Below are 27,028 nucleotides of genomic sequence, written 5' to 3' on the forward strand. Positions count from 1 at the left end.
GTCAGAGTTGAAACAGCCGGAGCTACCCTACTTATAGTCTCTATTGGGCACAAAAATAAAGCTGTGCCATTGGCTGAAATTACAGTTTCACTTAAACCAATGGAATCCTGGTTTTCAACTACGCTTCTTTTGATTGAACAAAATTAATTCGTGACGTTTGCCGAATTTGCCAATTAGATATACGATTTGACTCACTGCGTCCTTTGTTTAAGAAGCCGTGGATAAAGAGGACACCCACAGCTTCATATTCATTCTTCCTGTTATTATCCGGTCCTTCAGCAGTTACTTTCCGACATGCCCGAGCCCGCCAAGTCCGCTCCGGCCCCGAAGAAGGGCTCCAAGAAGGCGGTGACCAAGGCGCAGAAGAAGGACGGCAAGAAGCGCAAACGCAGCCGCAAGGAGAGCTACTCGGTGTACGTGTACAAGGTGCTGAAGCAGGTGCACCCCGACACGGGCATCTCGTCCAAGGCCATGGGCATCATGAACTCGTTCGTCAACGACATCTTCGAGCGCATCGCGGGCGAGGCGTCCCGCCTGGCGCACTACAACAAGCGCTCGACCATCACGTCCCGGGAGATCCAGACGGCCGTGCGCCTGCTGCTGCCGGGGGAGCTGGCCAAGCACGCCGTGTCCGAGGGCACCAAGGCCGTCACCAAGTACACCAGCGCCAAGTGAGCCCGCCGGCTGCAGAGCAATCGGTAAGGCTCGGCACACACCCCAAAGGCTCTTTTCAGAGCCACTCAGCATTCTAAAGGGACCTGGCACTCATTCACCCTGGGTGTTTATTTGCTGCAAAGAAACTGTCTGAATTCCATGTTTTCACCTCTCGAGAAATTAGTAGGATGTATGGGAAACTGAAGTAGAACGAGAGACCTATTTAAGCGGATTTTGGTCAGGAAGGATATGGTCATTATCAGACAATTCGGGTAAAATAAAATATTCTTTGTCTCCAAAGCAACACCTGGTCACCTTTGAAAATCTCCACCTGGCAAAAGGTTTTATTAGTAAGGCCTCGAGCTCTCTGTCCTTAATTCTCAGGTGTACCTTACTGACGGAGCACCGGGCACCCGCTAAAAGACGTACAAATCGTTTTTATTCACTTGTGTTATTTTGGGGGTGCTGCTGGCTCTGCTCCCTGGAGCTTGTATTTGCCACACACTGAGAAAGGCAACAGAAAATAATGGAAGCAAGATCCCGGTTTAGCAATCCCACGGCTGGTTGGTGTGAGAGCCAATGCAGACCCCGCGCGGGCAGTTTGAAGTCGCCCCCCCTCCCCCGCACCCAGCCCCCGCGACTGCCCATCTGTCCTGAGCGGGTCCTTGCACGCAGCCCGGCCACTCTGCTCCCTCGTTTCTCTGGGTGAAATTCCTCTCCTGGGAAGGACTGGGCTCCGATTCCTACCTTCCGGGTCATAATCCACTCCGTATCTTCGTTCTGTGTCACTTGCATTCCGCGTGGCTATTGGAAGAGGTTTAAAAAGAAACCTTGAAGGGCTGCGGAAGCCCTGTGCCGTTGCCCCCCCGATTCCGGAGGTCCAAATCCCTCCCTCCAGTGTAAGCCTTGGGGAATGGCACTTTAAAAAATACTTTGGTCTTTGCTAGGAATGGGGGGTGGAAACACTTCTATACTGAATTGTATGTGCTGAAGTTTTTTGATAATATCCTTTATCCAATAACGGAGCCCAGGTGTTGGCATGAGACTATTCCGATCGCTTAGAACGGGAGACACAGGAGAATGGAGCAGTTCTATTCTTAGTAGCAATATAGAAGCAACCGCATATTCACCGCCAAAAGAATCAACTAATTTACTGAGATACAGTCACCCAATAGGAGTCCATATAGTGAGGGGGGTAAATGAGTAAATACACGGTAATACTTGGTTGAATTTCAGAACCCCAAATCTCAGAAGGTTCATATATGACACCACTTTAAAAAGCTCAAAAATAAATTATTATTTAAGCATAGAGAAGCAAATGCAAATGTATGATTCAAGCTCTTTTTAAGAACTTCATGAATGAGTTTTTAAAAATCAGGAAGTGAACATGGCAGGGACAGTCACAGCAAGAGGATGGTGAACAAAAATTGTGGCCAACTTTCTAGATTTAGTGCTAGACGTTCCATCCTGAGTGTTGATATAATTTGTTTTATAGGTAAGATGTATGTTACATATGTTCTCTTTACGTGTTGAGAGCGGTACTGAAAATGATCCTGGGCAAAGCATTCTTGCATAAAAACAAGTTCCAAGCATCATCTACTTTGTCATAAAGGAAATTCTATGAAGGAGAATTCCAAACCTTATGGCGTTTCTGCAGATGGAATTACTTTCTGTTAGAGAATGGGAGAAAAGGAAGGCTGACAGTCATTAAAAAGGCCCATGAAGGGCGCCTGGGTGGCTCAGTGGTTTAAGCTGCTGCCTTCGGCTCAGGTCATGATCTCGGGATCCTGGGATCGAGTCCCGCATCGGGCTCTCTGCTTGGCAGGGAGCCTGCTTCCTTCTCACTCTCTCTGCCTACCTCTCTGCCTACTTGTGATTTCTCTCTGTCAAATAAATAAATAAAATCTTTAAAAAAAAAAAAAAGGCCCATGAATTAGAAAACTCAAGATTTGGGTTACAATTAACCCACTCTTCCTCCAGCTCTTGTAAACTTTCTGTCTACTCAGGTTTTCAAAACCTTTGTGGCAGCTTTCTGACCGCACTGTGCCTAAGGAGGTACACGTGTGCGTGTGTATTTCACATGTGTTTCGTGTATTCATGTAAGTGTATGTGTGTATATCCCTCCCTCAATTCTGTTAGAAAAGAAATTACACTTTTTAAATTAATGTATCTTCTCTCCTTCCATCATCTCATCAAGGTAGTTGATGATGGTAAATTCACCATATATTGGGTTCTTTTGATCACTACTTTTCAGAGCACAGAAGTCTTTGATCCTGTCCCTTAATCCATTAATGGACATTACAGATACCCATACAGGTACAGATAGACGGATAGGTAGAGACAGGTGTGCTTTGAATGACTTGCAGTTGTCGGCAGGAATGATATCTGGAAGACTATGGGGAGGGGGTGGCTGAACTCTGCAGAATGGACAGGAGGAAGCAGAGGGAATTTGTGGCCCTTCTGTGAAAGGTTCACATAGCAGGTCCATTATAGTCCAGTATTCAGAAACCTAAATTTCCTAAAAGGAGAGAAAAATAAAAAAAGAACTCAAAGCCAGATTGTATGGGTTATTTCTGCCTTGGTGATCCAGGCATCTAACCCTCTGTTGTTCAAGGTATCTTGATTAATTTGTGTCATTGCCGATCCATCTTGGGAAATGGACTTGACCTCAGCCAGACCTGGATGTCACTTTACTACTTTATATTGGAACAACTGGTGACTTCGATAATTCACATGATTTGCCCCTGATAATATTGTCATTTTTTCCCCTAAAGAACAATTCTTAGAACACAAAAGAACAGATTGGAATATTAAAATAGATGCGAGAGTCCTATCCTAAAGGAGAGATTTTTTTCCCAAGTTATGTGACCTGCAACTGGCCTTTGTCCAGAAATCATGTTTTCTTCATTGAAAACTCCCTTCCACAGAGGTTGGACAAAATGTACTGACAAAGTTTAACTCTTTTTCCCCTCCTTTCTAGATTCTGTGCAGTTTATCTTCCTTTAGTTAGGACACTGTACCAGGCACATCAAGTTCATTTGGCCACAATTTACGTTGTTACATTTTAGGCTCCTAGATGTGGGAGACGCCTGCATCTCGTTATCCATAACTGTCCAAACAATCTCAAATGTGTATTTTTTCTGCAGATGACTAGTTTATCCATTTTCTGATACCTTTCAAATTTGATTTCAGAGGCTTGCCTTTTGTGGCGTTTTCACCAAATCAGCCTCTTGGGAGGTTTCAAGAGTAAAGCAGATGTGTGGTATTAAAAACAAAACCAATTCACAAAACCCACAAGGACATTTTTGTCCAGACTTGAATGAGGATAAAAAATTTCTTTCAACTCCTACAGAGCTGAACACACGTGTAAGTATTGCTGGGGCCAGTGAGACTAGAAGGACAAAGACCCCGCCCCCCGCAGGTGCACTAGAGTTCCCGCTGATAGAAGGAAGAATACAATCAGTCCCTCAGACAAGGTTTGCATTTACATCAAAACTAAGCAAGTCTTTTTGATGGAGAAATTATGAAAAGCTATAAGAGAACACTGGAATCTCAAGGATGCCTCTGGTGAGAGTGGCAGAGGGGTTCGTGACTGTGCTTCTGGACATCGCTGTGATGTCTGTGCTTGTGTAGCTAAATAAACAGGTTACATTCCTGGGGTTCATTTATGAAAAGCAGTGGTTCCTGTAGCTGTCATCCCCAAAGCTCCCCTCTTATATCTAATATATATATATTTTTAAAGATTTATTTATTTATTTATTTGACAGAGAGAGAGAGAGAGAGATCACAAGTAGGCAGAGAGGCAGGCAGAGAGAGAGGAGGAAGCAGGCTCCCTGCGGAGCAGAGAGCCCAATGTGGGGCTCGATCCCAGGACCCTGAGATTATGACCTGAGCCAAAGGCAGTGGCTTAATCCACTGAGCCACTCAGGCGCCCCTATATCTAATATATATATATATATATTTTTTTTTTTTTTTAAGAGAGGGAACACAAGCAGGGGGAGTGAGAGAGAGAGAAGCAGGCCTCCAGCTGAGCAGGAGCCCGATGCGGGACTCGATCCCAGGACCCCAGAATCATGACCCGAGCCGAAGTCAGATGCTTAAGGACTGAGCCACCCAGGTGCCCCTACATCTAGTATTTTTAATGGCCCCTTCCCTAGGCTGAAGTTAAATTCTTTGGTAAGAACACCTAAATGCATGCATAATTTTCCAAAATCACGAAACACCATAAGCGTTACATAAAAACAAAATAAGAGACAGTTGTTTTAACAATAAAGGAGATAATTTCAACATACAAATGTGTGGGTCCCAAACCAAGAAACATAAATTAGAAGCTGGGTATTTGCACTTGTGTTAGTGAGAAATAAAACCAATGGATGGAAGTGCATATAGGTGTGAAGAGACTTCTTATATGGAACTGGGTCATGCAATTATGGAGGCCGACAAGGCTTGAGATATGCAGGCTGAGTCGGCGCACTGGGGACCCAGGGGAGCCAATGGCGAAGTTCCAGTCCTGAGGCCACCAGCAGCTTCGAGACCCAGGCAGGGCCCATGTCTCAGTCTGAGTCCAAAGGCAGGAAAAAGCCAGTATCCCACTTCCAAAGCAGCCAGACACCAGGAATTCTTACTCAGGGGAAGGACAGCCTTTGCATTCCATTCCTGATTTCAACTGATTGAACGAGGCCCACCCACATTAGGGAGAATAATCTGCTTTACAAATCAAGCCTAACAATTTACATGTTTTACTCTCATCAGAAAACCCCCCTCACAGAAACACCCACAATGATGTTTGTCCAAATATCTGGGCAACACACAGCCCAGTCAAGTTGACACACACACAGAACCAGGCATCACAGAACCTGTGGGTAGAATTATCCTGAAGGAAACAAGGACCTTGTAGATCAACTCAGATGATCAAATACCAAGGCACTCACTCTCAGTGATGTGACTTTTTTTTTTTTTTTTTGAAAACAGTAATTCTTGGGGGACATGTGAAAAGGACAAAATACAACTTAATTTATAAAATGATGCATTCTTGGAAATTTCAGTGCCTACTGAACTACACACACACACACACACACACACACACACACACACACACGTGCAAAGACCTCGTGCTTCTTTGTGAAAGGAGTCAGGTTCTGGGATTGATTAACAAGTTTTTCACCTTCAATTTGCTATGGGATGGTTGGAAGTCATGCATAACCGACTCAGTTTTTCATGGGACATCTAACATTTCTGGTCTTTTCCTAACTGTCAGTGGTGCACCTTCCCCCAAGCCCTGGGGCAGCCTAAGAACAGTCTGCCTGGTTTCTAGAATGCTCCCTAAGGGCCACTGTTGTTCTGTGAGGAGACAGACACTGGTTACTTTCATTGCAGAAGCTACAGAATGGGAACGTCGACAGCGGGAGCCACCGAAAGGCTTCCAGGAATGCCGGAATGTCCCCAGATAAAGTCTGAGATGCTGAAATGCCCGTTTCGAGGCATCAACCCTGGGTAAGCCAACTGGTCCCTGTGTCTCGTGGAGCTGTCCCAACTCCTTGTCTTCCCAGCAGCTTATCTGGGGACATGTGAACAAGCGGGGGACCTTAATGTGGAGACGAGGTGGATAGCTTTGAAAGCCAAAGTGTCTCTCACTCAGCAGTCCTCTCCAGTGGCCAACTCTCCTGACCAGCTCCGTCTGGAGGTACATATGTCCGCTGGCTTTGACCTTGGGCAGCAGCCCTGAGATTTACATTCAGCTTGAGCCCGGTGATCAGCAAAGCCCAGCAGGACACTGGAATACAAGCAGTGGTCTGCCTCTGTGGGATCCACCGTGACACTGGCTAGCTGCACCTCAGACCTTAACGTATGGGAACTCAACCGTCCTCCAAATATGACACAGAGGCCTGGGGATCCCAAAGGAGTGAACTCCCCGCAGCCACCTCTTGGGGAGACCTGCCTCCCGTCTCCCTCCCCCGGCCTCCAGCCCCACCTGACATGGGACAGGTCCCCTCTGCCTAAAATCAGTCAGCCATGTTGCAAAACTCCCCTTTCTGGAACTTCAGTACTTTGAGAGGAGAACACACGCTCTAGACAAGACAAAGGCCACTGCACCGGCTTGTCCTGGGACCAGCTATCCCCAAACCTCAGTTTTCACTTGCTGTTTTCCTGTCCTTTTTTTTTTTTTTTTTTTTTTTTCTGAGATGTGGTACCAGCCTAGAAGGAAAAAATGAAAATAAATGTGTCTTTAGGGGGCAGGGGGTGAAGATGGAAGGAGGAGGTCAGCTATCATTGAGTGTGTCCTTGGGGAAAGAGGCAGTGCAAAGAAAACATGGCCATTGTCCTAAAGGACATATATCCCAACACAGGACCACTGAAGGAGCTTTATACACGATCTGTCTGATTCATGCGTCATGATCTCGTGTGCCATATTCTTTTTCCTTTTTAACATTTTATTTATTTATTTAATTGACAGAGAGAGAGAGAGACAGAGACAGAGCACAAGCAGGCAGAGGGAGAGGGAGAAGCAGGCTCCCCCCTGAGCAGGGAGCGGGAGGGGGGGGGGGCTCCATCCCAGGACCCTGAGATCATGACCTGAGCCTAAGGCAGATGCTTCACCGACTGAGCCACCCAGGCGCCCCCTAGTGTGCTGTGTCCTAAGGGAGAGGGAACAGAATGGGCAAATTCTTCAAACTAGGCACCAGTATTCAGGGCTCAAGCAACACCATCTCTCTAGTTTCCAGTTCCTCAATTCTAAGTAAGAGCAGGGTTTAGCAAGATGATCTTTAAGTTTCCTTCCAGCGTTTAGGATTTTGTCCGTGATTTGTTTCTCTGCTTTAAGAGATCTCTCTGTGCCGTGGCTTAACTTTCTTGGTCTACCAAACACATTTCCACAAAATCAAGTCTTCTCTCTGAACTTTCACTATTGCTAGGAGGATTAGCTAAATCCAAAAGCCGAGGAAATTTTTCCTACCCTGTACAGTGAATTTTGCATAAAGGCATTTAAAAAAGAAGAAAGTAAAATTTAAAGCCTTTGAAAACTGACAGAAAATCAAAACAGTAACAGATTTATGGAAAATCTGTGAAACTTTCCAAAGCTTTTTAAAAAATTATTTGAAAAACTAGAGTAAACTTTTCACAAAAGGAATACGTAACACTCAAATCACGTGAGCGGCTGCCATCACTATAAAGAACGTAAAAAGGCAAAGAGACACCAGTTATTAAGGTCAAAATCTGGAATGCTCGAAACACCAGATGCTGGTGAGGACGTGGGACAAAATGAGCCGTGGCTCACTGCTGGTGGGGATGCAGGATGGAACTGCGCCTTCCACCTTCAAAGGAGTTTGGCCAATTCTTAGAAAACTACACCTGCTCTTCCCAGACAATCCTGCAAGCACGTTCTCTGGTATTTACCCAAAGGAGTTGAGAATTTACGCACACACAAAATTTGCATTCGGATGTCCGTCAGTGAGTGAATGGAGAAATCAATGGAGAAATAAACTGTGGTCCATCCAGACAATGGAATTCTATTCAGCGCTAAGAAGAAATGAGCTCTCAAGCCATGAAAAGACATGGAGGAAACTTAAATGCATATGACTAAGTGACAGAAGCCAATCTGAAGACGCTACATGCTGTGTGATTCAGCTATGGGGGGGGTAGGGCCTACTTCTTCCTCTCCCTCTGCCCCTCCCCCTTTTGTGCTCTCTCAAATTAATAAAATCCTAAAAAGAAAAAGAATAATTTTAATGTATTGTTATAACAAAACATAGAGACAGATAATTCCCGGAGGATTTCCTCAGATGCTTAGAATGAAAAAGAATGAAGAAAAATAATCCACTGATAAATGAAGGCTTTTGGGGGGTGTATGTTTTATTTAAAAAATAAATATGACTTTTTATATCAAAGCGGCTTTAGTTGTGAAAATAATGCAGAATATAAAAATGAGAGGGGCACCTGGGTGGCTCAGTGGATTAAGCCGCTGCCTTCGGCTCAGGTCATGATCTCAGGGTCCTGGGATCGAGCCCCACATTGGGCTCTCTGCTCCGCGGGGAGCCTGCTTCCTCCTCTCTCTCTGCCTGCCTCTCTGCCTACTTGTGATCTCTCTCTCTGTCAAATAAATAAATAAAATCTTTAAAAATGAGAATATAGGTATGGACTATTCATGCAAATATTAAGGTGTTGCATAAAAATATTGAGTAATGATAACTTTCTAAAGTCCCTGCACTTGTCTAAGAAAAAGACAACTATGAATTACACCCCAATTAATATTAGAAATATGTACATGGGATGCGAATATGGAGTTACACCTAAAATAGGTTAGAACTCAAACATTCTAGCAGTTTTTGCTGGTTGGTCCCTTTGAAAGTGTTTTGAGAATACAGAACTATATAAAATTCTTGCACTCAAATTTGAGGGGTAATGTTTTATAAATGTAACACTGGATTTTTAAAAAAGAATTCTTGATATTAATTTGGTTGCACTGTAGCTTTATCTTAATTTACCACCCCCCCAATATTTTAAATTCATCTTGAAAATGAACTAACAGAACATTAAGGTATGCTGTAAGTATCAATGTATTTGTATTAGGCCAAATATAGTTATTTACATTTATTTCCAAGTAACTGAAACTTGACACTGCTTGCAATTTAAATAAACTGTATCATAAAATGAGTGTGTGTATATATGGTATGTGTATATAATATGTATCTTATATATACATATAAAATATGTGTTATTTATACACAGTTACAGTAAAATATACTCTATTTTAATATTTCCAATACTTTTACTCCCGGGGGATGTCAAAAATTCAATGGCATTGGCTCTCCAGTTTCTGGTTATTTCATGCTCCTGGTTATAGACCAGCCCTGAGATGGAGAGTACAGATAGATCCTAAGCCTTTGAGATTTCAGCTATATATTGTATGTGTCCAAATACACTATATGCATACATTAATATATACATATCTTAAAATAATTATATACATAATACATTTTATATGTTATATTTTTATTTATATTGTATTTAATGGCACTAATGGAATAATCAGAAACTGGACAGTCCATATGACCTTCTATTTTTTTTGGTACCTCTTGGAGTAAGAGTGTTAGAAAAATTAAAATTCCATATTCTTTTCAAATAAGTGGTATACAGATGATCATGACTGGGAGAACCATTGGGAACCACACATGCTAACAGCATCCTTAACTCTATTCTGTGGCATATATATAATTTTTCCAAAAGCTCAAAGTGGAATGTAAAAATTATTAAGGTATTATATATCTGGAGATATATATATATATATATACACACACACATATATGGATAAGAGTCCATTGTGTGCTTTCTAAATTTTTTAATTGTACTGTTTTTGAAGACATGTTATTTAGGGGCACCTGGGTGGCTCAGTGGGTTAAGACCTCTGCCTTCTGCTCAGGTCATGATCCCAGGGTCCTGGGATCAAGCCCCACATCGGGCTCTCTGCTCATCGGGGAGCCTGTTCCCCACCCCCACCCCCCAGCTGCCTCTCTGCCTACTTGTGATTTCTGTCTGTCAAATAAATAAAAATTAAAAAAAAAAAAGACACGTTATTTAGATTGGACAAGTCTGGTATATTAACATTATTCAGGCAGAAAAGTGAGTTAGATTAAAAAAAAAAAAAACAAAAAAAACCAAACTCTGGGCCCAGATAAAGAACTTTCAGGGGGAAAGGATGCACTTAGCCTTTGGAAACACCACCTCCTGTTAAGTGGTCTCGAGGTTCCCTGAGTCAGGCAGGTGCACAGTGCTCTGAGAACTCCCTCCCAGAAACCCTAGATGGAGATTGTGGTCTCTATTCAAGAACCAAAAGTCGTTGATGAGGGTTTTAATACAAGTTTTGAATTAATGGGCAAGACATCATACTGACTGAAAGTGAGGACGATTTCGGATGTCTGGACTCACAGTAACAGTAAAATAAAAAGGGGGAGGGGTGTGCACCAGAAGCATGAAAGAAAGCATGTTTAAGTAGTGCTAATGCGAGAATTAAAATGAAACAAACAGAACCATTTAGCTGTCACTTGGAATGGATTCAGCATGTAAACTGGCAGAATTCATGATGCTAATCAATTGGAACCAGTCCTGGGATGGGCTGAATCAGACCTCTAAGCTGTGTGTCTCATGACTCCTCTCTCCCCAGGTCCTGCAACTGTCTCTCTGAGGTCAGCATCACATCCAGAGCAAGCGACCGTCCTGGTTCTCTGGGAGTTCTGTGTCTACACAGGAAAGACCCACCTCCAGCAACGTTATAGATCAAGCCTCAAAGAGCTTCCTGAGAAACTCACTGGTGCTCTCTGGTTCACTGAAACTTCACTTCAGGAGAGTAAATTTCATTTTAATGACAGTCACCATTGGGAACACAAAATGATTCGTAAGGAATTCTCAAATGATCCTGTGTATCAGCTTCTGACAAAAGTGTCCCCAGCCATACCCACAACACTATGGTTACTAAGTAAATAAATAAATGTTTGCTTTCTTTTTGTCCAAAAGTTAATAATTCTCAAAATACGATTTGGGGCCCGAGCCTCTTTCTGAGACCCTTTTGTTGGGACTGTGAGGCTAACTGTATTTGTGTAATAATCCTGAAACTTACTTAATTTTTGCACTGCTTTTCACTTGACAGTTACATAGCAATTGATTGAAAGCAGAAACAAATACTGTGTAAGAATCCAGCTGTCTTCTATTAAACCAGATATTAAAGATACTTACGAAATGTAAAACCATGCCACTTCCTTCCCTAAATTTTTTTGATTTTGAAAAATATAGCTATTTTTCTTTTTTCTTTTTTTAAGGATTTATTTATTTGACAGAGCACAAGTAGGCAGAGAGGCAGGCAGAAAGAGAGAAGGAAGCAGGCTCCTTGCTGAGCAGAGAGCCAGATGCGGGGCTTGATCCAAGGACCCTGGCTTGATCCAAGGACCCTGGCTTGATCCAAGGACCCTGGGATCACGACCTGAGCCCAAGGCAGAGGCTTTAACCCACTGAGCCACCCAGGTGCCCTCGTTATTTTTCATAATACATATATTGACAAAAAATTGGACTTGACCACATGAAAAAATCACAGTGAACAGAAATGCCACATGGGGACATGAAAGGGTGAGTGATGAACATGAAACAGGATCGATTTCCATCTTTGTGGAACTTCACTAGGAAAGAGGTGGTGGAGAACAGAGGATCTTGGTTTACCCAGGACACGTGCACAAGAAGTAATAGTAGGAAAATTCAACTGGAGATGTAAAGCCTGGATTAGCAGTCCTCATCCATAACTGGTGAAAAGAGATGATTAATTTAGGTTCTCACTTTCCTCTTTCTCCATCTTTACCCCAACACCATGACATTGTTTTGTGCAAATATAGTCCTAGAGTGAGGGAGCAAGCAATTACATACCTTCCACGGATGTTAAGGAGTAACTGAAAGGAAATGTGACTTGGGAAGATTCCTTTAAATTGATTTATGTGGCTCACGAAGCATTCTGCTGGGAAGGAGGATGGTGGATGAAAAATGTTGGAATGACCTAAAGGAGATAAATGGAAGCCCTGCCAATATTTTCAATGCAAGTTGAGAGATATTTTTCTTTTTCACCTTAATTTTCAGTTTTCTCACTGATTAACTTGATGGGTGGTTCTTAAAGTTAGAATTTGGATGGCAAATGAAATATGTACAATAAAACAATTTTTTAAAGCATTTTGAGACAAAGAGAACACAACAAGCAGCGGGAGAGGGACAGATGGAGAGAGTGTTTTGCAGACTCCCCACTGAGCAGGGAGTCTGACCCCAGGACCTTGGCATCATGACCTGAGCCAAAGGCAGACACCTAACCGACTGAGTCACCCAGGTGTCCCTGCACAATAAATGTCTTTTGCAGTGCTTGATGTTTGTAATATTAAAAAAAGAAAAGAAAAATGACCTTACTGAAAGCACACAAGGTCAGAAAGTACCTTTCACAAATGAAGAGTGTACAAAAGCCTTCAGACGAAAATTTGCTTTTGCTTCTCGATCAGAATTTAAAAAAAAAAAAAAAAAAAAAAAGGCAGCCTTTGCAGCCGGCAGGCTCACTTGGCGCTGGTGTACTTGGTGACGACCTTGGTGCCCTCGGACACGGCGTGCTTGGCCAGCTCCCCGGGCAGCAGCAGGCGCACGGCCGTCTGGATCTCCCGGGACGTGATGGTCGAGCGCTTGTTGTAGTGCGCCAGGCGGGACGCCTCGCCCGCGATGCGCTCGAAGATGTCGTTGACGAACGAGTTCATGATGCCCATGGCCTTGGACGAGATGCCCGTGTCGGGGTGCACCTGCTTCAGCACCTTGTACACGTACACCGAGTAGCTCTCCTTGCGGCTGCGTTTGCGCTTCTTGCCGTCCTTCTGCGCCTTGGTCACCGCCTTCTTGGAGCCCTTCTTCGGGGCCGGCGCCGACTTGGCTGGCTCGGGTACCGCCAGAAACAACTGTTGAAGGCTTGAAAATAAAGCAGTGAGTGTGAGGCTCTAAGTGTCCTCCTTACTCACAGCTTCTTAGACCTGACCAGCTTTGGCAGAGTGGATAGTAACTAACACCCCTTATCCTCCTTTCCAACACCAAAAGCCCAAAGACTAAAGAAAAAACAGGCTCTACCTGTCATCTTTACTTAGCTCCTTACGCGGAGGTGATGAAACAAAACCAATGATTTGTAGTAAATACTGAGTGGCATCCTGTGGCTATCCAATCAAAGTAAGAGTCTTTGGAAACCAGGACTCCATTGGTTTAAATGTAACTGTAATTTTATCCAATGGCACAGCTTTATTTTGGCGCCCAGTGAGGACTATAAGAGAGGAAGCTTTCTCCTACTCTACTCAGCCTAGTCACTGGCAATTTCCTGGTATCATGTCGGGTCGCGGGAAGCAGGGCGGCAAGGCGCGCGCCAAGGCCAAGACGCGCTCGTCGCGGGCGGGTCTGCAGTTCCCGGTGGGCCGCGTGCACCGCCTGCTCCGCAAGGGCAACTACTCGGAGCGGGTCGGGGCCGGGGCACCCGTGTACCTGGCGGCCGTGCTCGAGTACCTGACGGCCGAGATCCTGGAGCTGGCGGGCAACGCGGCGCGCGACAACAAGAAGACGCGCATCATCCCGCGCCACCTGCAGCTGGCCATCCGCAACGACGAGGAGCTCAACAAGCTGCTGGGCCGCGTCACCATCGCGCAGGGCGGCGTGCTGCCCAACATCCAGGCCGTGCTGCTGCCCAAGAAGACCGAGAGCCACCACAAGGCCAAGGGCAAGTAAGGTCTCATTAGCAACAGCTTCCAAACCAAACCAAAAGGCTCTTTTCAGGGCCACTCACTATTTCAGGAGAAGTGCTGTTACCGCAACTTAAAAAAGTTGTCCTAGTCTCTCCCTTGGGAAGGGGAAGACGATGTGGTGTCTCCCAATTTGCAAGTGGGGCGGGGGGGGGGGGGGGGGGGAGTGTGTGGCCAATCGGGACCAGTGGGGCCAAATGGAATGGAAGTTATAGCGCGGGCTTTTCAAAGAACATATATTTCGGCCTCTGGTCCGTGGGACTTGGTGATTTGCAACAACCACGACTGCGTACAGCTGTTTTGAGAGAAATTTGGGTGGCTCTGAAAAGAGCCTTTGGGGTTTCGTTGCCTTTTTGAAGGCAAACTTCCTACTTCTTTTTCGGAGCCGCTTTCTTCGCCTTAGCAGCCTTAGGCTTCGCTGCCTTGGGCTTGGCGGCTTTGGGTTTGGCCGCTTTCGGCTTCACTGCCTTGGGCTTCGCGGGGCTCTTAGCCGCTTTCTTGGGTTTGGCAGCCGCCTTGGCCTTCTTGGGACTCTTGGCCACCTTTTTGACACCAGCAGCCGCGGGCTTCTTGGCTTTCTTGGGCGTCTTCTTCACCGCCTTCTTCGCCCCTGCAGCTTTCTTGGGTTTTTTCGGGGTGGTCCCGGAGGGCTTCTTGGCTTTTGCCGCGCCCGCCTTCTTGGCCTTGGGCTTGGCCTCGCCGGAGGCCGCCTTCTTGTTGAGCTTGAAGGAGCCCGAGGCGCCGGTGCCCTTGGTCTGCACCAGGGTGCCCTTGCTCACCAGGCTCTTGAGGCCCAGCTTGATGCGGCTGTTGTTCTTCTCCACGTCGTAGCCGGCGGCCGCCAGCGCCTTCTTGAGCGCCGCCAGGGAGAGGCCGTTGCGCTCCTTGGACGCGGCGACGGCCTTGGTGATGAGCTCGGACACCGGGGGGCCGGTGGCTTTGCGCTTCGCAGCGCCACCACCCGCCGCCTTCTTAGTGGCCTTCTTTTTGGCGGGCGACTTTTCAACCGGCGCCGGGGCCGCTGTCTCAGCGGGAGCGGTTTCCGACATGGCCGGGAGCAGAAACTGCTACGAAGAGAAAGACCGCAAATCCAAGGCGCAAGTCTGGCGATGCCGCCTGACTCCGGCCAGGGGCTTATATAAGCCGGGGCTGCTCTGTGATTGGTGGAGCGTCCAATCCACTGCCCTTAGGCAGCCGCCCTTCGCGGTTGGACTCCCAAAGTGTGTTTGTTCGCCCCCCAAATCTGATTAAATGCTGAAAATAATCATACAGAATCGGTCGCTTTGAAGGTCTCATGCAAGACAGCAGTCTCAGCGTTCACACACGGGTTTGTGTTTTCATGAATCGTTTGCAACAGAGGAAAGATATTTTTTAAAACTCTCTTCGGCTCGTCCCAGGAATCCTCTGGCTTTAGGGCATCGTGCTAGTTCTCTGGAAGTTGCAATGACTTTCCGCTAAGCATCAGGAGGACGTCTTTAAAAGTGTTTTGTCCCTAGCTTCTGTTTTGGACTTTTCCAAGAGGAAAGGCACAGCTCCCTGGGTTTGGGCATAAATATTGTTTCAAACTGTAGCAAGTAGCACAGAGTCAGGGGACCTAGACTGCCTACCGCCCCAAATTAACCACATATATCTTACTTGGAAAACCAGTTCTGTCTCCTAGGAGTCTGCTTGTGCGAATGTCTTCAGAGAGTGTCTTTTGCAGTTTGGGAAAGTTCAGTAGCCAGATTGACGCCTGCTTTGCAGCTGAAGCGGGAGGAATAGCTCTGGCTTGAGGACCCAAAGATCTGGATTCAAATCAAACTTGAATTTGATCTGTTTTTGATTGAGATGCTTTCTCCTTTAGTAACAGGCAAATCCATTATACTAAATGGGAAAGCTGCTTTCACACATAATGTGCTCTAGGAACAACCCAGACCTGCTGGAAGTCCTCCAGGTTTTCCAGCAGTCCTCGAACACAGTTTCCATGACATGGGACTCTGCGGGGTCTCTGAGGTGCTCTTCCCCTCTCCCCAATTCAAACTCCTTATCCCCACCAACATATAAAAAATGCACTGTCAGAAACACCCTCTTCTGTAACGTGGGCACTACTGTGTGTTTGCCAGGAGAGACCTGTGCTTCAGAGATACGGGCGGCTACGGACTCCTGAGGAAAGCAGATTAGGGACGGAGGGACTGCAAGTCAGAAAGGGTCCAAAGAATTCAAAATTCATTAACATCCAAGAGAACTGATGAGATGACCATAAGGTTGGAATGGAGGGTGATTAAGCTTGCTATTTCTTTGTGGAGAGGGTGGAGTGGGAAATGGATGGGATTTTGTGACGTGGCCTGGATTCTGATGTGGCCTGGATGATAAGGGAGGTCTAATGATTTGAATCCATACTGCAGTCAACACCGTGTTCTTCCCCGTGAAGACCGGCAGGGTAGTTAAAAGTCACGAGCATATTTCTCTCCAAAGAGCTCCTGGAGTGGCAAGTGCAGCCAACTACGGCCATATCTGGACAGTGTCCTGTTTTATGTGACTCTGAAGCTAAGAATGGTTTTTATATTTTATTAATTGTGTTAGGAAAAAGAGAGAGAGACCATATTTGGCCGGCAAAGCCCCAAATATTTGCTATTTCGCCATTTTGCTATTTTGGACTCCTCCATACATGCAGTTTGGTCCATCACTACAAGTCTGCCTCTTTCAGAACAATGCAAATCGAGAACAAATAAAAGACCTTAACAAGGAAAATGTTTTAATCAACCATTTCCCACTATTTCAACCACAAAACTTCCAGAAGATTGGGGTGGAGGGGACCCCTCCACCACATGCCTAACGGGCAGGAGAGAGGTATAATAAGGGCTAACCTTCTTTGAGCATCCACTAAGTGCCAGGAACTAATCAAAGAATACGGGTTTGATTCATTTGCTTCAGTTTATAGTTGCACAGGCTGGGACCCAGAGGAAGGATGGAGTAGTAACCTGGCAAACGGTGATATTGCCAGTAATTGGCAGCTCTGAGGTTTGAACCTAGATCACCTGGCCTCGGCTCCAATTACGATGGGAAAATCCTGCAAGGGGTGGGGAGAAACAATCTGAAGTTCGTAAGGGGCAGCGTCAGGTAGTCCCTACAACCAAGAGCCACTAAAGGATCCTCTAAACTGATCTGTAGGAAGAGGTGCTGGCCCGTTGGGTCTTGGCCCTCAATCCCTGGGCATCCCAAAAAGCTTTAGGAGCCAGCAGATGGGATAAGAACCTTTCTGAAAGGACAAATATGAAAATGGGGGAAAGAATATAAGGCCCAGATCAAAACGCTCCAGAGAAAAATGGCCAACTCCTATAGTTAGGATTTGAAATCAAAAGCAGCAAAATGAGTCAATGTTCACATGTGAAAAGCACGAGACTTCAGAATCCTAAAATTGGACAAAAGTAATACATACAGCCACGTTCTATTAGGAAACCCAGAATTCTAAGTGTGAAAACCTGTAACATAGCAGCTTTAAAACATCTCAGATTTAATACCCAGACTTGTTCTCTACTTGAAAAAACAAATACCAAAAAACAGGGAGAACTCAGCTTCAGACTGAGAACGTTTTTAAAACAAGTGGGCAAATACTTTAGATTTTTAGAGCTATGGGCAGCTCATTGTACTGACGACCTGCAGGTCAGCATCTAGGTCATTGCTGGCCCATTTTCTGCTAAGTACATACACAAAGCCCAGCAGCTTCCTCTTGCCAAACATTGCATTATACTGAAAGAGCGGGAAAGCTAAGCCCACATTTGGCCATCCCAGTTTTGTTCCTTCACCATGACAGGAAAGCAAGTAAGGGACACGTTTCTGAAATGAAAACGGGGATCATTTGGCAAAAGTTGTACTTGCCATTTGCACAATAATCCACAGGAACCTGAACTCAAGTCTCTGACAAATTGGGCATATTCCTTCCGTCCCTTCCTGTAACCCAAGTTTAATTTTTAAAAATGGCTGGATTAAAACCAATCCTTCGTACCCACAGTACCAGCAGGGCGCGCCTGGATTTAGGTTTACAGAACCGAGCCACATTCTCCAATTCTCAATTTAACCTTGAACCCACCAGCCCTTCCTCAGAACACCCCCGAGTCCTCCCATGGGGCTACGTTTTCGAATGTTAACAGCTCCTTTGGGGGACAATGGAGGGGCTCTGAAAAGAGCCTTTGGGCTTAAAGTTGGTAGAATCAGGAACTCAAAAAGTTATGCCCTCTCGCCACGGATGCGGCGCGCCAGCTGGATGTCCTTGGGCATGATGGTGACGCGCTTGGCGTGGATGGCGCAGAGGTTGGTGTCCTCGAAGAGCCCCACCAGGTAGGCCTCGCACGCCTCCTGCAGCGCCATGACGGCCGAGCTCTGGAAGCGCAGGTCGGTCTTGAAGTCCTGCGCGATCTCGCGCACCAGCCGCTGGAACGGCAGCTTGCGGATCAGCAGCTCGGTGGACTTCTGGTAGCGCCGGATCTCGCGCAGGGCCACCGTGCCGGGCCGGTAGCGGTGCGGCTTCTTCACGCCGCCCGTGGCCGGCGCGCTCTTGCGGGCCGCCTTGGTGGCCAGCTGCTTGCGCGGGGCCTTGCCGCCGGTCGACTTGCGCGCCGTCTGCTTCGTGCGAGCCATAGCGAAGAGGAGGTAACAACCTAAAGCTGCGAGTGAGGAGCCGCCGCCCCGGTATATATAGCGACCCCCGGTGTCCTGATTGGACAGGACCCTCCTGCCCCTCCCCGCGCACAGATTGGTTCTTGGTTCCAGCCTCTTAGGACAGGAAGCATTTTCCCGCCTCCCGCTTAGGCCTCTAGGATAATGGACAAAGAAAATGTCTGACTTTTTAAAGAGCCTCTAGGAGGCATCAACATTCCTTAAAATGTTGTCTTGAGAATCGGAAAGTGCCTTCTTTCCACTCTTAAATAAAAGGTCTTGTGACTGGACTGATGTATTGTTTACTGAAAATTAAAGGGGACGCGGAAAACATGGGAGGCCTTGACGTTATTTGAAATTTCTAGCCACAATATTCTCGGGCAGGACTTTCAAAAAAAAAAAAAAAAAAAAAAAAGAGGTCAAGAATCACTCAGCTTTTTCCAGCAAAGATTGGCCAGCTGTACCTTATAGACAACACAGGGTACATTAGCTTGGCTTTCAGCACGGCTGTGTTGAACAGTGCGGACACGGGGGTGGGGGCGGGTATCGACTCCCCACTGGAGGACTTGGCACTTTCTGGATATGGTGGCACAGGGACGCCGTTACAATTTGGGACACATTCTGCTTTCACATTTTAAACGTATTCCCGCAAACCACATGGTCATGGAAGTCAGGGTTAGGAGCTCGGGGAAGGGGATTTCTATAGAGTCTACAGCGCTTTACCAGATTTCGTGGGCGGCCCTGAAAAGGGCCTTTTTGATGAGACAATGAGGGTGAGATCGGTTTAGCCCCCGAAGCCGTAGAGGGTGCGGCCCTGGCGCTTGAGCGCGTAGACCACGTCCATGGCCGTGACCGTCTTGCGCTTGGCGTGCTCCGTGTAGGTGACGGCGTCGCGGATCACGTTCTCCAGGAAGACCTTGAGCACCCCGCGGGTCTCCTCGTAGATGAGGCCGGAGATGCGCTTGACGCCGCCGCGCCGGGCCAGCCGCCGGATGGCGGGCTTGGTGATGCCCTGGATGTTGTCGCGCAGCACCTTGCGGTGGCGCTTGGCGCCCCCCTTGCCCAGGCCCTTCCCGCCTTTGCCGCGACCAGACATGACTACAAAGCAGGAAGACACAACCGACCTACCCCTCGGGGTGGCGGCTTATATAGTCGTTTGTCGGACCTGTTTGGGAACAGCGCAGGCCAGCTGTATCCGCTCAGGGAGGTCCCGAATCAGAGCCCGGCCCACGCTTTCAGGACCGATGCGAAGGGCGATGATTAAACTCCTAGGCTGAAACCCGACGCTTCCTGCAAAGTTCCCGCCGCGCTCGAGCTTGCCCCCCGCGTGAGGGTTGTGGTGTTTCGGGGCCGAGCCTTGCTGGTTTTCTGTCTCTGAGCTTTGCTCGCCCCAGTGACTTGCAGCTGCCGGCATCGAGCGGCCCCCCTCCAGCGCAGCGACTGCAGTCCCCTGGACATTTTATACGCAGCCGTGTCGCCTGCAGCGACCTCACCACCCCGGTGACTGCTGATTAGGTTAGCGCCGCCTGGTCCCCGCTTCAAGGTGCGGGCAGCCTCCCCTTTCTTCATTTCGCTTCTCTAGCCTCTGCATTTCACTCACTCTGTCGTCTTTCCTTTTCCTCCATCCCAGCCACGTATTTTGGGGAGAACTGACTACTCTTTATCTGGGTTAGAAACACTTCAGGTTTCTAAAGGTGTTTGAGGAGGAGGGTCCTTGGCGAACGGAGCAGCGGGAGACCACGCCTTTCAGAGCTGCCTTGGCCGCGCACCCGCAATCCTTTGTTGAACTGGGAAATCGGCTGCACCCAGATACCCTCTGCCTTTAGTTTACAGATGAGATGCAGGATGAAGAGACAAGGAACGACTTTATCCCAGGAAAACAACAACTTGGAAAGAAGAGCTCCTTGGTTGGTTTCCATGGCTGGGGCTGTTTGGAATGACCTCCCTCGGGCCCTGGCTCGCCCTCCAGCTGTCAGATTTACACTGTGTTTCACAGGTGTGTGATTATTCACCCCTTGAACAAATACCTACTTTTATTCCAGGAATCAGCTACCGAAATACATTATTATAAATTCCATAATTGCTGTAAGCGGAAAAATTACATGCCCCCATTCGATGAGTCAATCCATTTCTTACTGAGCTTCTAGTCCCGCCTGTTTTTTAATCCTTGTTTAAAGGGAATCTGAGTGCTTCATGTTGAAGATCTTGGACCTGTCTCTATTGGTAGGATAATTGCCGGCTTTCCCTTGCAACTACCGAGAATCAGGCAGCTTTCTGCTTCCTTATGTAGCAGCTGTTCTTGAAAATGGTACTTTAAGACCAACCTTTCCAAGACAAAGTCTTGAAACACTGAGAAAAGTTATGAATGTTCCTTTACTGGGTGAAGGTAACATACTCTGAAAGATCGGGAATTTGATTTCATTGCATTTGCCTGTGCTGTACCCTGAAAATACATTCACATGTATGTTTCCAAAGGTGTCATGCTGCGTTAAATTAGATGCGCTCTTCATTCTCTTCTCCCATTTGCATGCAGGGAACAAACAGACTGCCTGCAGATTTTTTAAGCTTAAAAAAGCTTAGGATTCTCATTTCATTTAAATTAAACTAATTAATAAAACTATTAAAATTCTTTTTGGGGGGGAGGGGTCTTTCTCAGCATAGGATAATGCTGATTGACATGAACTGTCCAATAATTTCTTGGTGAATAATTGGGGAAAATAGAGTTTTTTTTTCCCTTTCTCACATTATGAAGAGATATTTTCCAAATGTTGACTATTTCAAATCCCACGAGATTCCCTTCCCCCTTAATTAGATGAATAAATGAGATGTACTTGCCTTTCCAACGTTCTGAAAGTTGCTTACTGACCCACACTTGTGTAGTTGACAATTTTTAATGTTAGTTCCAAATGCTGGGCTCAATCCTTTTCAATATTGTTGTATTTTCAACTTAATTTGCCACATACTCATTTCCTTGACACCTGATTTTGTTTTGTTTTGGTTAAGGCTTTGGAATTGGCTGGTAGGTTGACACATCTTTTACATTCTTATTGTTGTTCTTCATTCAAAATTAGTTTACTTACTAGTAATTAGTCCCTCTCCTGAGTCTCATTTCTCCTGTCCCCCAAATGCATCCACATTCACATATAAACATGCACATCTAGACGCTAATCCAAAACACCACTAGCTTTTTGGAGTTTTTTCCTATGAACTTACACTCTCAAATCATTTCTTCCATTTTGTAGTGTCTTACCCTTTCACGTAGAGTTAGCCTTTTATCAGCTCAGAATCTTAAATATGAGACCTGGAAGCATGGGGTTTCCCTTCCCTGCCCCAGCCTATGGGTAATTATCATCTCTGCTCTCATCCATAAATCTTCCTTCGGCTCCTCATACCTCTGTGTGCTATTAAGACCAACTGAAGAAGTCTGAGGATATTGCACTGTCCTCCCTGGCCTCTTCATCTTCCCCTACCCTCTCTCTGAGGGTCACTAAGCCACAGTTCTGTCTGCTCATAGCTTGAAAAATGATTCACAAAACTCTTATCAGAGGAAACACTTTCTTCTGAAATTCTCAACTCAAATGTATTCTCTAGTATACAAGGCATTTCATGCCTGGCAGTCATTCCTTGTTTTATCTAATACCCTCCCTTGTTTCTGCAATTTCTTACTCTCGTGTCCTCAGTGATGATCTATATTGTTTTCTAAACTGGCCTTAATTTAGCTAGTATTCATGTATCAAACAATGTATCAAACAATGTTAATGTATCAAACAATGTTGCCAGAAACTTGCATTCATCTCAGCTTACTAGTATCTCCAGGCTTGGTTACTGAGAACAAGAAAATCAAGGTGAAGGTGAGGGCCCCTTGTTTAGGGGTCCCCAGGCCCTCCTGGCTTCAAAACAAGAGGCAGAGGCTAAGAACACAGTTCCTAAGCTCCTATTCTTTGAAAGTGAATGTGTTGCGTGTGTCCATTTAAAATTCGTATGTTAAAACCTAACCCCTGATGGGATGGTAATTGGAGGTGGGAATATTCAGAGATGCTTGGGTCGGAAGTGTGGAGCCCTCCTGATGGTGCGAATGCCTCTGTAACAGAGACCCCAGATCCATTGTGTGAGGACCCGGTAAGATGTCCACCTGTGAACCAGGACGTGAGTTCTCACTAGACACAGAATTTGACAAAGCCGTGATCTTGGACTTCCAGCCTCTACAACTATGAGAAATAAATGTCTGTTGTTTATAAGCCACACCTTCTGTGGTATTCTGTTATAGCAGCCCGAGTAGACCAAGACTCTGGTGTCTGTAAATCATGTTTATAAAAGTACTCAGACATGGTGCCTTTGGTTTTTCCGAGTTAGTTGTAAGTAAAACTAGAAAATTCCATTGGAGATCCTGGCAAAGTGTCCGAGTATGAACTGAATGATAGAAGCAATGTTGAGCCTTTGGTTCAGCTCTCATTTTTGCCATTTACTTGTTTCTTGGTCCCAGAAGAAAGAGCTTTCCTTAGAATGCATCCACCGTGTTTTACTTATTCATGCCCCTAATTTATCCCTACCTCTTTGCTTTCACAAATAGCATTTTGATAAATATTCTCAATATGTCCTCTAAGTCTATAGGTCTGTAGGAGAATTTCCTTAGGGCATAGACCTGGGCACACCCAATTTTCATAATTAGACAGTTCTTCAAAATGTCTTGGGTAAGACCACCATCAGTCAACAAACCACCACATGAAAATGAGTTTTTCCAACTCCCATGTAACACATGATTACACCCAGCTTTCTGATTTTACCAATCTGATGTGTGTTCCCCGGTATTGCATTATTTTAATTTGCAGGTATCTGATTACCAAGTGAAGATTAAAAATTCTTTATGTAATTGCCAGCCATCCAACTCTCTCTATTTATTTAGGTATTTAAAGATTTCACTTGTTTATTTGACAGAGAGAGAAAGAGCACAAGCAGGGTGAGAAGCAGGCTCCCCTCTGAGCAGGGAGCCCAATGCGGGACTCGATCCCAGGACCCTGGAATCATGACCTGAGCCGAAGGCAGATGCTTAACTGACTGAGCCACCCAGGTGTCCCTTAAGCTTCATTTCTAATAAATTCTTCGTGACTTTTCTTGTTCTCTTGTTTGATATCCTCTCAGGGCTTCTATCCTTTAGAGGGTCTAGGGGATGGGACATTCTAGAGGCATCTGTTCTCATCTAATTTTTCAACATCTTCCCTACCTCCTAAACAGAAATAGTTCCTGTGTTCCAAGTACTGTCCAGAACTGGAAGACAAGTTTTAAAACTTCACCTTGTGAGACAGAGACTAAGAGAAATCTTCCAAGAAATGAGATTGGCCATTAGCAGAAATGCCATGACTTGCTAATATGTGACTGATCAGATTGGACTGTTTCCCAAATCTCAACCCATGACAAGGGGGACTTACTCCCGAACCTCATCTCACCAGAGGATTTGGGTGTATTTCCTCAACGTTACAAGAGATACGGGACTAAGATTCTGAGATGAAATTAGGTTTGCTGAGTATTTATTGTGCACCTAATACATTCTCTGGGGTCCTCTCCTACACGTTCATATAGTACCACATTTAATCTTTAGTGCAATCTCTTGAGGAAATAAAGTATCCATTTCATCATAAGGAAAATGGCATCTCAAACAACATGATCTAAGGGACCGCTAGTCTTTGTTGGGAGCTGGAGATAGGACAGTCACAGAATCATAGTTTATAATGGTTTCCCTAACGAGCACATCTGACCATTAGACATGGCACCTCAGACAGGTAGTTTTCCAGAAGAGGGAGAGAGAGAAAGTGCTAGTGAGAGAGTGGATTCAGCTGTTGTCTCTAGCCCAGCCCTTGTTAACACCGCACCCCAGGCCCTGACAGTCCGTAGCTAGGGGCAGCCACACCAGGTGCACGACTTCAGAGCAGCCCTGTGAGCCACCAAAGATACCATCTTCCCTCAACCAGCAGCACAAAGCTGGCCTCTGGCCTCTCTGGGCAGCAGCAGAAAAAAACCCTGTGGTCAGTGGGACAAGGACTAAGGCAAGTTCCGGAGAGTCTGGGCCTCCCAATGGTGAGGGGCAGGGCTGTGAGATGCGCTCACCTCATCTGGACTAGCGCAGTCCATTGGGTGAGTCTTCATGGGCTCTTGGAGAAGGTCTTGTTTTGTATCATGTGGGCCTCTCCGCAGGGCTGCCTGAATGTACCAGCAACAGGGCAACAAGGGTGCCCCAAAGTGAGTGGCCTGAGAGAGACAGAGCAGGAAACATCCCCTCCTGTGACCCGCCTCAGAAGTACCTCCCCGTCACCGTGACTTCATGCCATCAGCTCTGTCCAGTTCCCTAGAAGCCAATACCTAGAGCCAGCCCCAGCTCGAAGCGAGAGGAATTGGGCTCCATTCTTTGAAGGTTAAGCGTATCAAAGAATTTTTGACCTTGTCCTAAAACCACCTTTTCTATGTCCAAACCCAGCCTTCAACTAGAATAGAAACCGACCCACAGACTCCCAGTGCCCACGGGTGTCCGTTCTGAGGAGCTGGAGGACGTGGCAACCTAGCTTCTGCCCGGCTTTTTCACATCCAGGGAAACGGACTTTCCTGCCCCTAGTTTTTTTGCTTCATTTTGTTTTAAACTAATTCTCCTTTATTTTCCTACAGCTGGTAGAGGCTTCTCCGGATCCTCTTTTTTTTTTTTTAAGATTTTATGTATTTATTTGACAGAGAGAGATCACAAGTAGGCAGAGAGGCAGGCAGAGAGAGTGAGAGAGGGAAGCAGGCTCCCCGCCGAGCAGAGAGCCTGATGTGGGACTCGATCCCAGGACCCTGAGACCATGACCTGAGCCGAAGGCAGTGGCTTAAACCACTGAGCCACCCAGGCACCCCAGATCCTCTTCTATCCTAGGGTTTATTGAAAGAATCCTACGCATAACAGCCAGCTGTATGTTGGAAAGGATAAACCTTCTAGAGCTACTGAGGGTGTAGTGATAGGCCCGAAACCCCAGCTGTGGCCAATTCCACATACAAAAAGGAATGTAGAGATACTTGGGAAACTGTCAAGCTTTGTCTGTTGTCAGTGTTTTCTCTGCTCACCATGGGAATCAAAACAGCAGTGACAGGGCGCCTGGGGGGCTCAGTTGGGTAAGCAACCACCTTCGGCTCAGGGCATGATCCTGGAGTCCCAGGACCAGAGTCCCACATCAGGCTCCCTGCTTCTCCCGCTGACCTCTCCCCTCTCATGCGCGCGCTCTCTCTCTCAAATAAAATCTTAAAAAAAAAAAAACCAAAAACAAACAAACTAAAGATTTAAAACAAAACAGCTGTGACACAAGGCATCTAGAGTGAAGGTGTAATGTGCTTGCTTGGTGACCACCTACAGCTGAGTGGGAGCTATCTTGGTCTAAAAACAGCAGATTCCCCATACATTCATTCAACTAGAGTTTAACGAGGACCTGCTGTGTATCAGGCCTTTCCTCTTCTACAGATACAACAGTAAAAAGAATGAGAAAAAGCTTGGCCTTAGGACACGTGTGTTCTAAGGGAAGAGAAGGGTGCAAAATTAGACTTTTAGAATTTAGGTTCACACGAGATTTGAGGGCAACACTTCTGTAGTGTCCTGTAAGGGGTAAGGGTCAAGGGGTCTAAGTGTTATGACCACCCCAAATGGTCTCACTGTAGCTCGTCACCATCATGTCAGGGGATTGTCGTCAGGCCTCAGCAACCAGAAACCAGTGTCGAACAAGAACCAGGGGCCAGTTTGCTGAGTTTACAGTATCTTATCTCAGAATGGGTGTGAAAGAGAATAAACATTTCAGAGCTTTATCCTGGACAGGTACTAGATGTCAGTGCTAAACCCCAAGAAAGTCAATTCTCATGAGAAAAGCGGTCGACACACAGCTCATTTTCTTGGTAAACGGAGCCGGCCTGAAGCCCAATTTCAGCTCTGTTCTCTTCTGAAGTTGTATAAAAGACAGTGAGTGCCAATGAGAAAATCCTGCTAGATGCTCCACAAAAACACCAGCATTGTCTGACTTTAACCTGGAAGAACAGGCCACCTCCTAGGAACCGGGACAGCTTCAGCCAGCCAACTCTGTGGAACAGTGCACAACGTATGACGGGTTCTTCCTCAGCCTGTGGACACAAGGGGGCCACGATTGCACAACGCTGCTCCCAGATTGCTCACACCAGGGGTGGGGGTGGACGTGGACGTACCAGGATCTATACTGACCCTTCCTTGGTGGTCAGTTCTTTTCCTGTTGAGTGTTTGCATCTTGTCTCTGTACATCTGGATTACTTAAGGGATCGACAAGTGACTGTCTCTGTAGGGACACTGAAGCCTTTAAACACTTACTGCCTGATAAGCAACAGCTTCCTTAAGTAGCTGGTAAGCACAGGTGAGGGCTTCCCAACACCCATCAATTTTGCAAAAAAGGAAGGAGGATGCCGTAGCTGCCAGAACGTTACGG

General features: G+C 46.2%; 5 protein-coding genes across 6 annotated transcripts in view; 2 read left to right on the plus strand and 3 right to left on the minus strand.

Moving 5' to 3' along the window:
• The window catches only part of LOC123942406, a 30,994-nt gene extending 11,325 nt beyond the window's left edge, over positions 1-19,669 (minus strand). Inside the window, 2 exon segments of the mRNA XM_046006321.1 lie at positions 18,201-18,555; positions 19,319-19,669. Of these exon segments, the coding sequence (XP_045862277.1) occupies positions 18,201-18,555; positions 19,319-19,665 (702 nt within the window). The 5' untranslated portion in view covers positions 19,666-19,669.
• On the plus strand, positions 232-11,159 carry LOC123942385 (histone H2B type 1-K). 2 transcript variants are annotated; one of them, XM_046006293.1, is made up of 2 exons: positions 232-698; positions 6,031-6,109. In XM_046006293.1, exon 1 carries the CDS (start codon positions 295-297, stop codon positions 673-675), a length of 381 nt encoding a protein of 126 aa, XP_045862249.1. In that variant the 5' UTR covers positions 232-294; the 3' UTR covers positions 676-698; positions 6,031-6,109. The 2 variants fall into 2 exon arrangements, with proteins under 2 accessions (XP_045862249.1, XP_045862248.1); XM_046006292.1 differs by lacking the exon at positions 6,031-6,109 and adding an exon at positions 10,811-11,159 and having other exon boundaries at positions 233-698.
• On the minus strand, positions 12,723-13,354 carry LOC123941555 (histone H2B type 1-K-like). The gene is made up of 2 exons (XM_046004833.1): positions 13,304-13,354; positions 12,723-13,112 (listed from the first exon to the last, which is right to left on the minus strand). The coding sequence occupies exons 1-2, from the start codon at positions 13,352-13,354 to the stop codon at positions 12,723-12,725; spliced, it is 441 nt and encodes a 146-aa protein (XP_045860789.1).
• LOC123942378 (histone H2A type 1-B) lies at positions 13,528-13,957 on the plus strand. The gene has a single exon (XM_046006283.1). It carries the CDS (start codon positions 13,528-13,530, stop codon positions 13,918-13,920), a length of 393 nt encoding a protein of 130 aa, XP_045862239.1. The 3' UTR covers positions 13,921-13,957.
• On the minus strand, positions 14,182-15,975 carry H1-5 (H1.5 linker histone, cluster member). Its single transcript, XM_046006255.1, has one exon. It carries the CDS (start codon positions 14,981-14,983, stop codon positions 14,303-14,305), a length of 681 nt encoding a protein of 226 aa, XP_045862211.1. The 5' UTR covers positions 14,984-15,975; the 3' UTR covers positions 14,182-14,302.
• Positions 19,670-27,028: the final 7,359 nt, after the last annotated feature.

Source organism: Meles meles, chromosome 5, assembly GCF_922984935.1.
Source record: "Meles meles chromosome 5, mMelMel3.1 paternal haplotype, whole genome shotgun sequence".
In the NCBI taxonomy this organism is placed as follows: Eukaryota; Metazoa; Chordata; class Mammalia; order Carnivora; family Mustelidae; genus Meles; species Meles meles.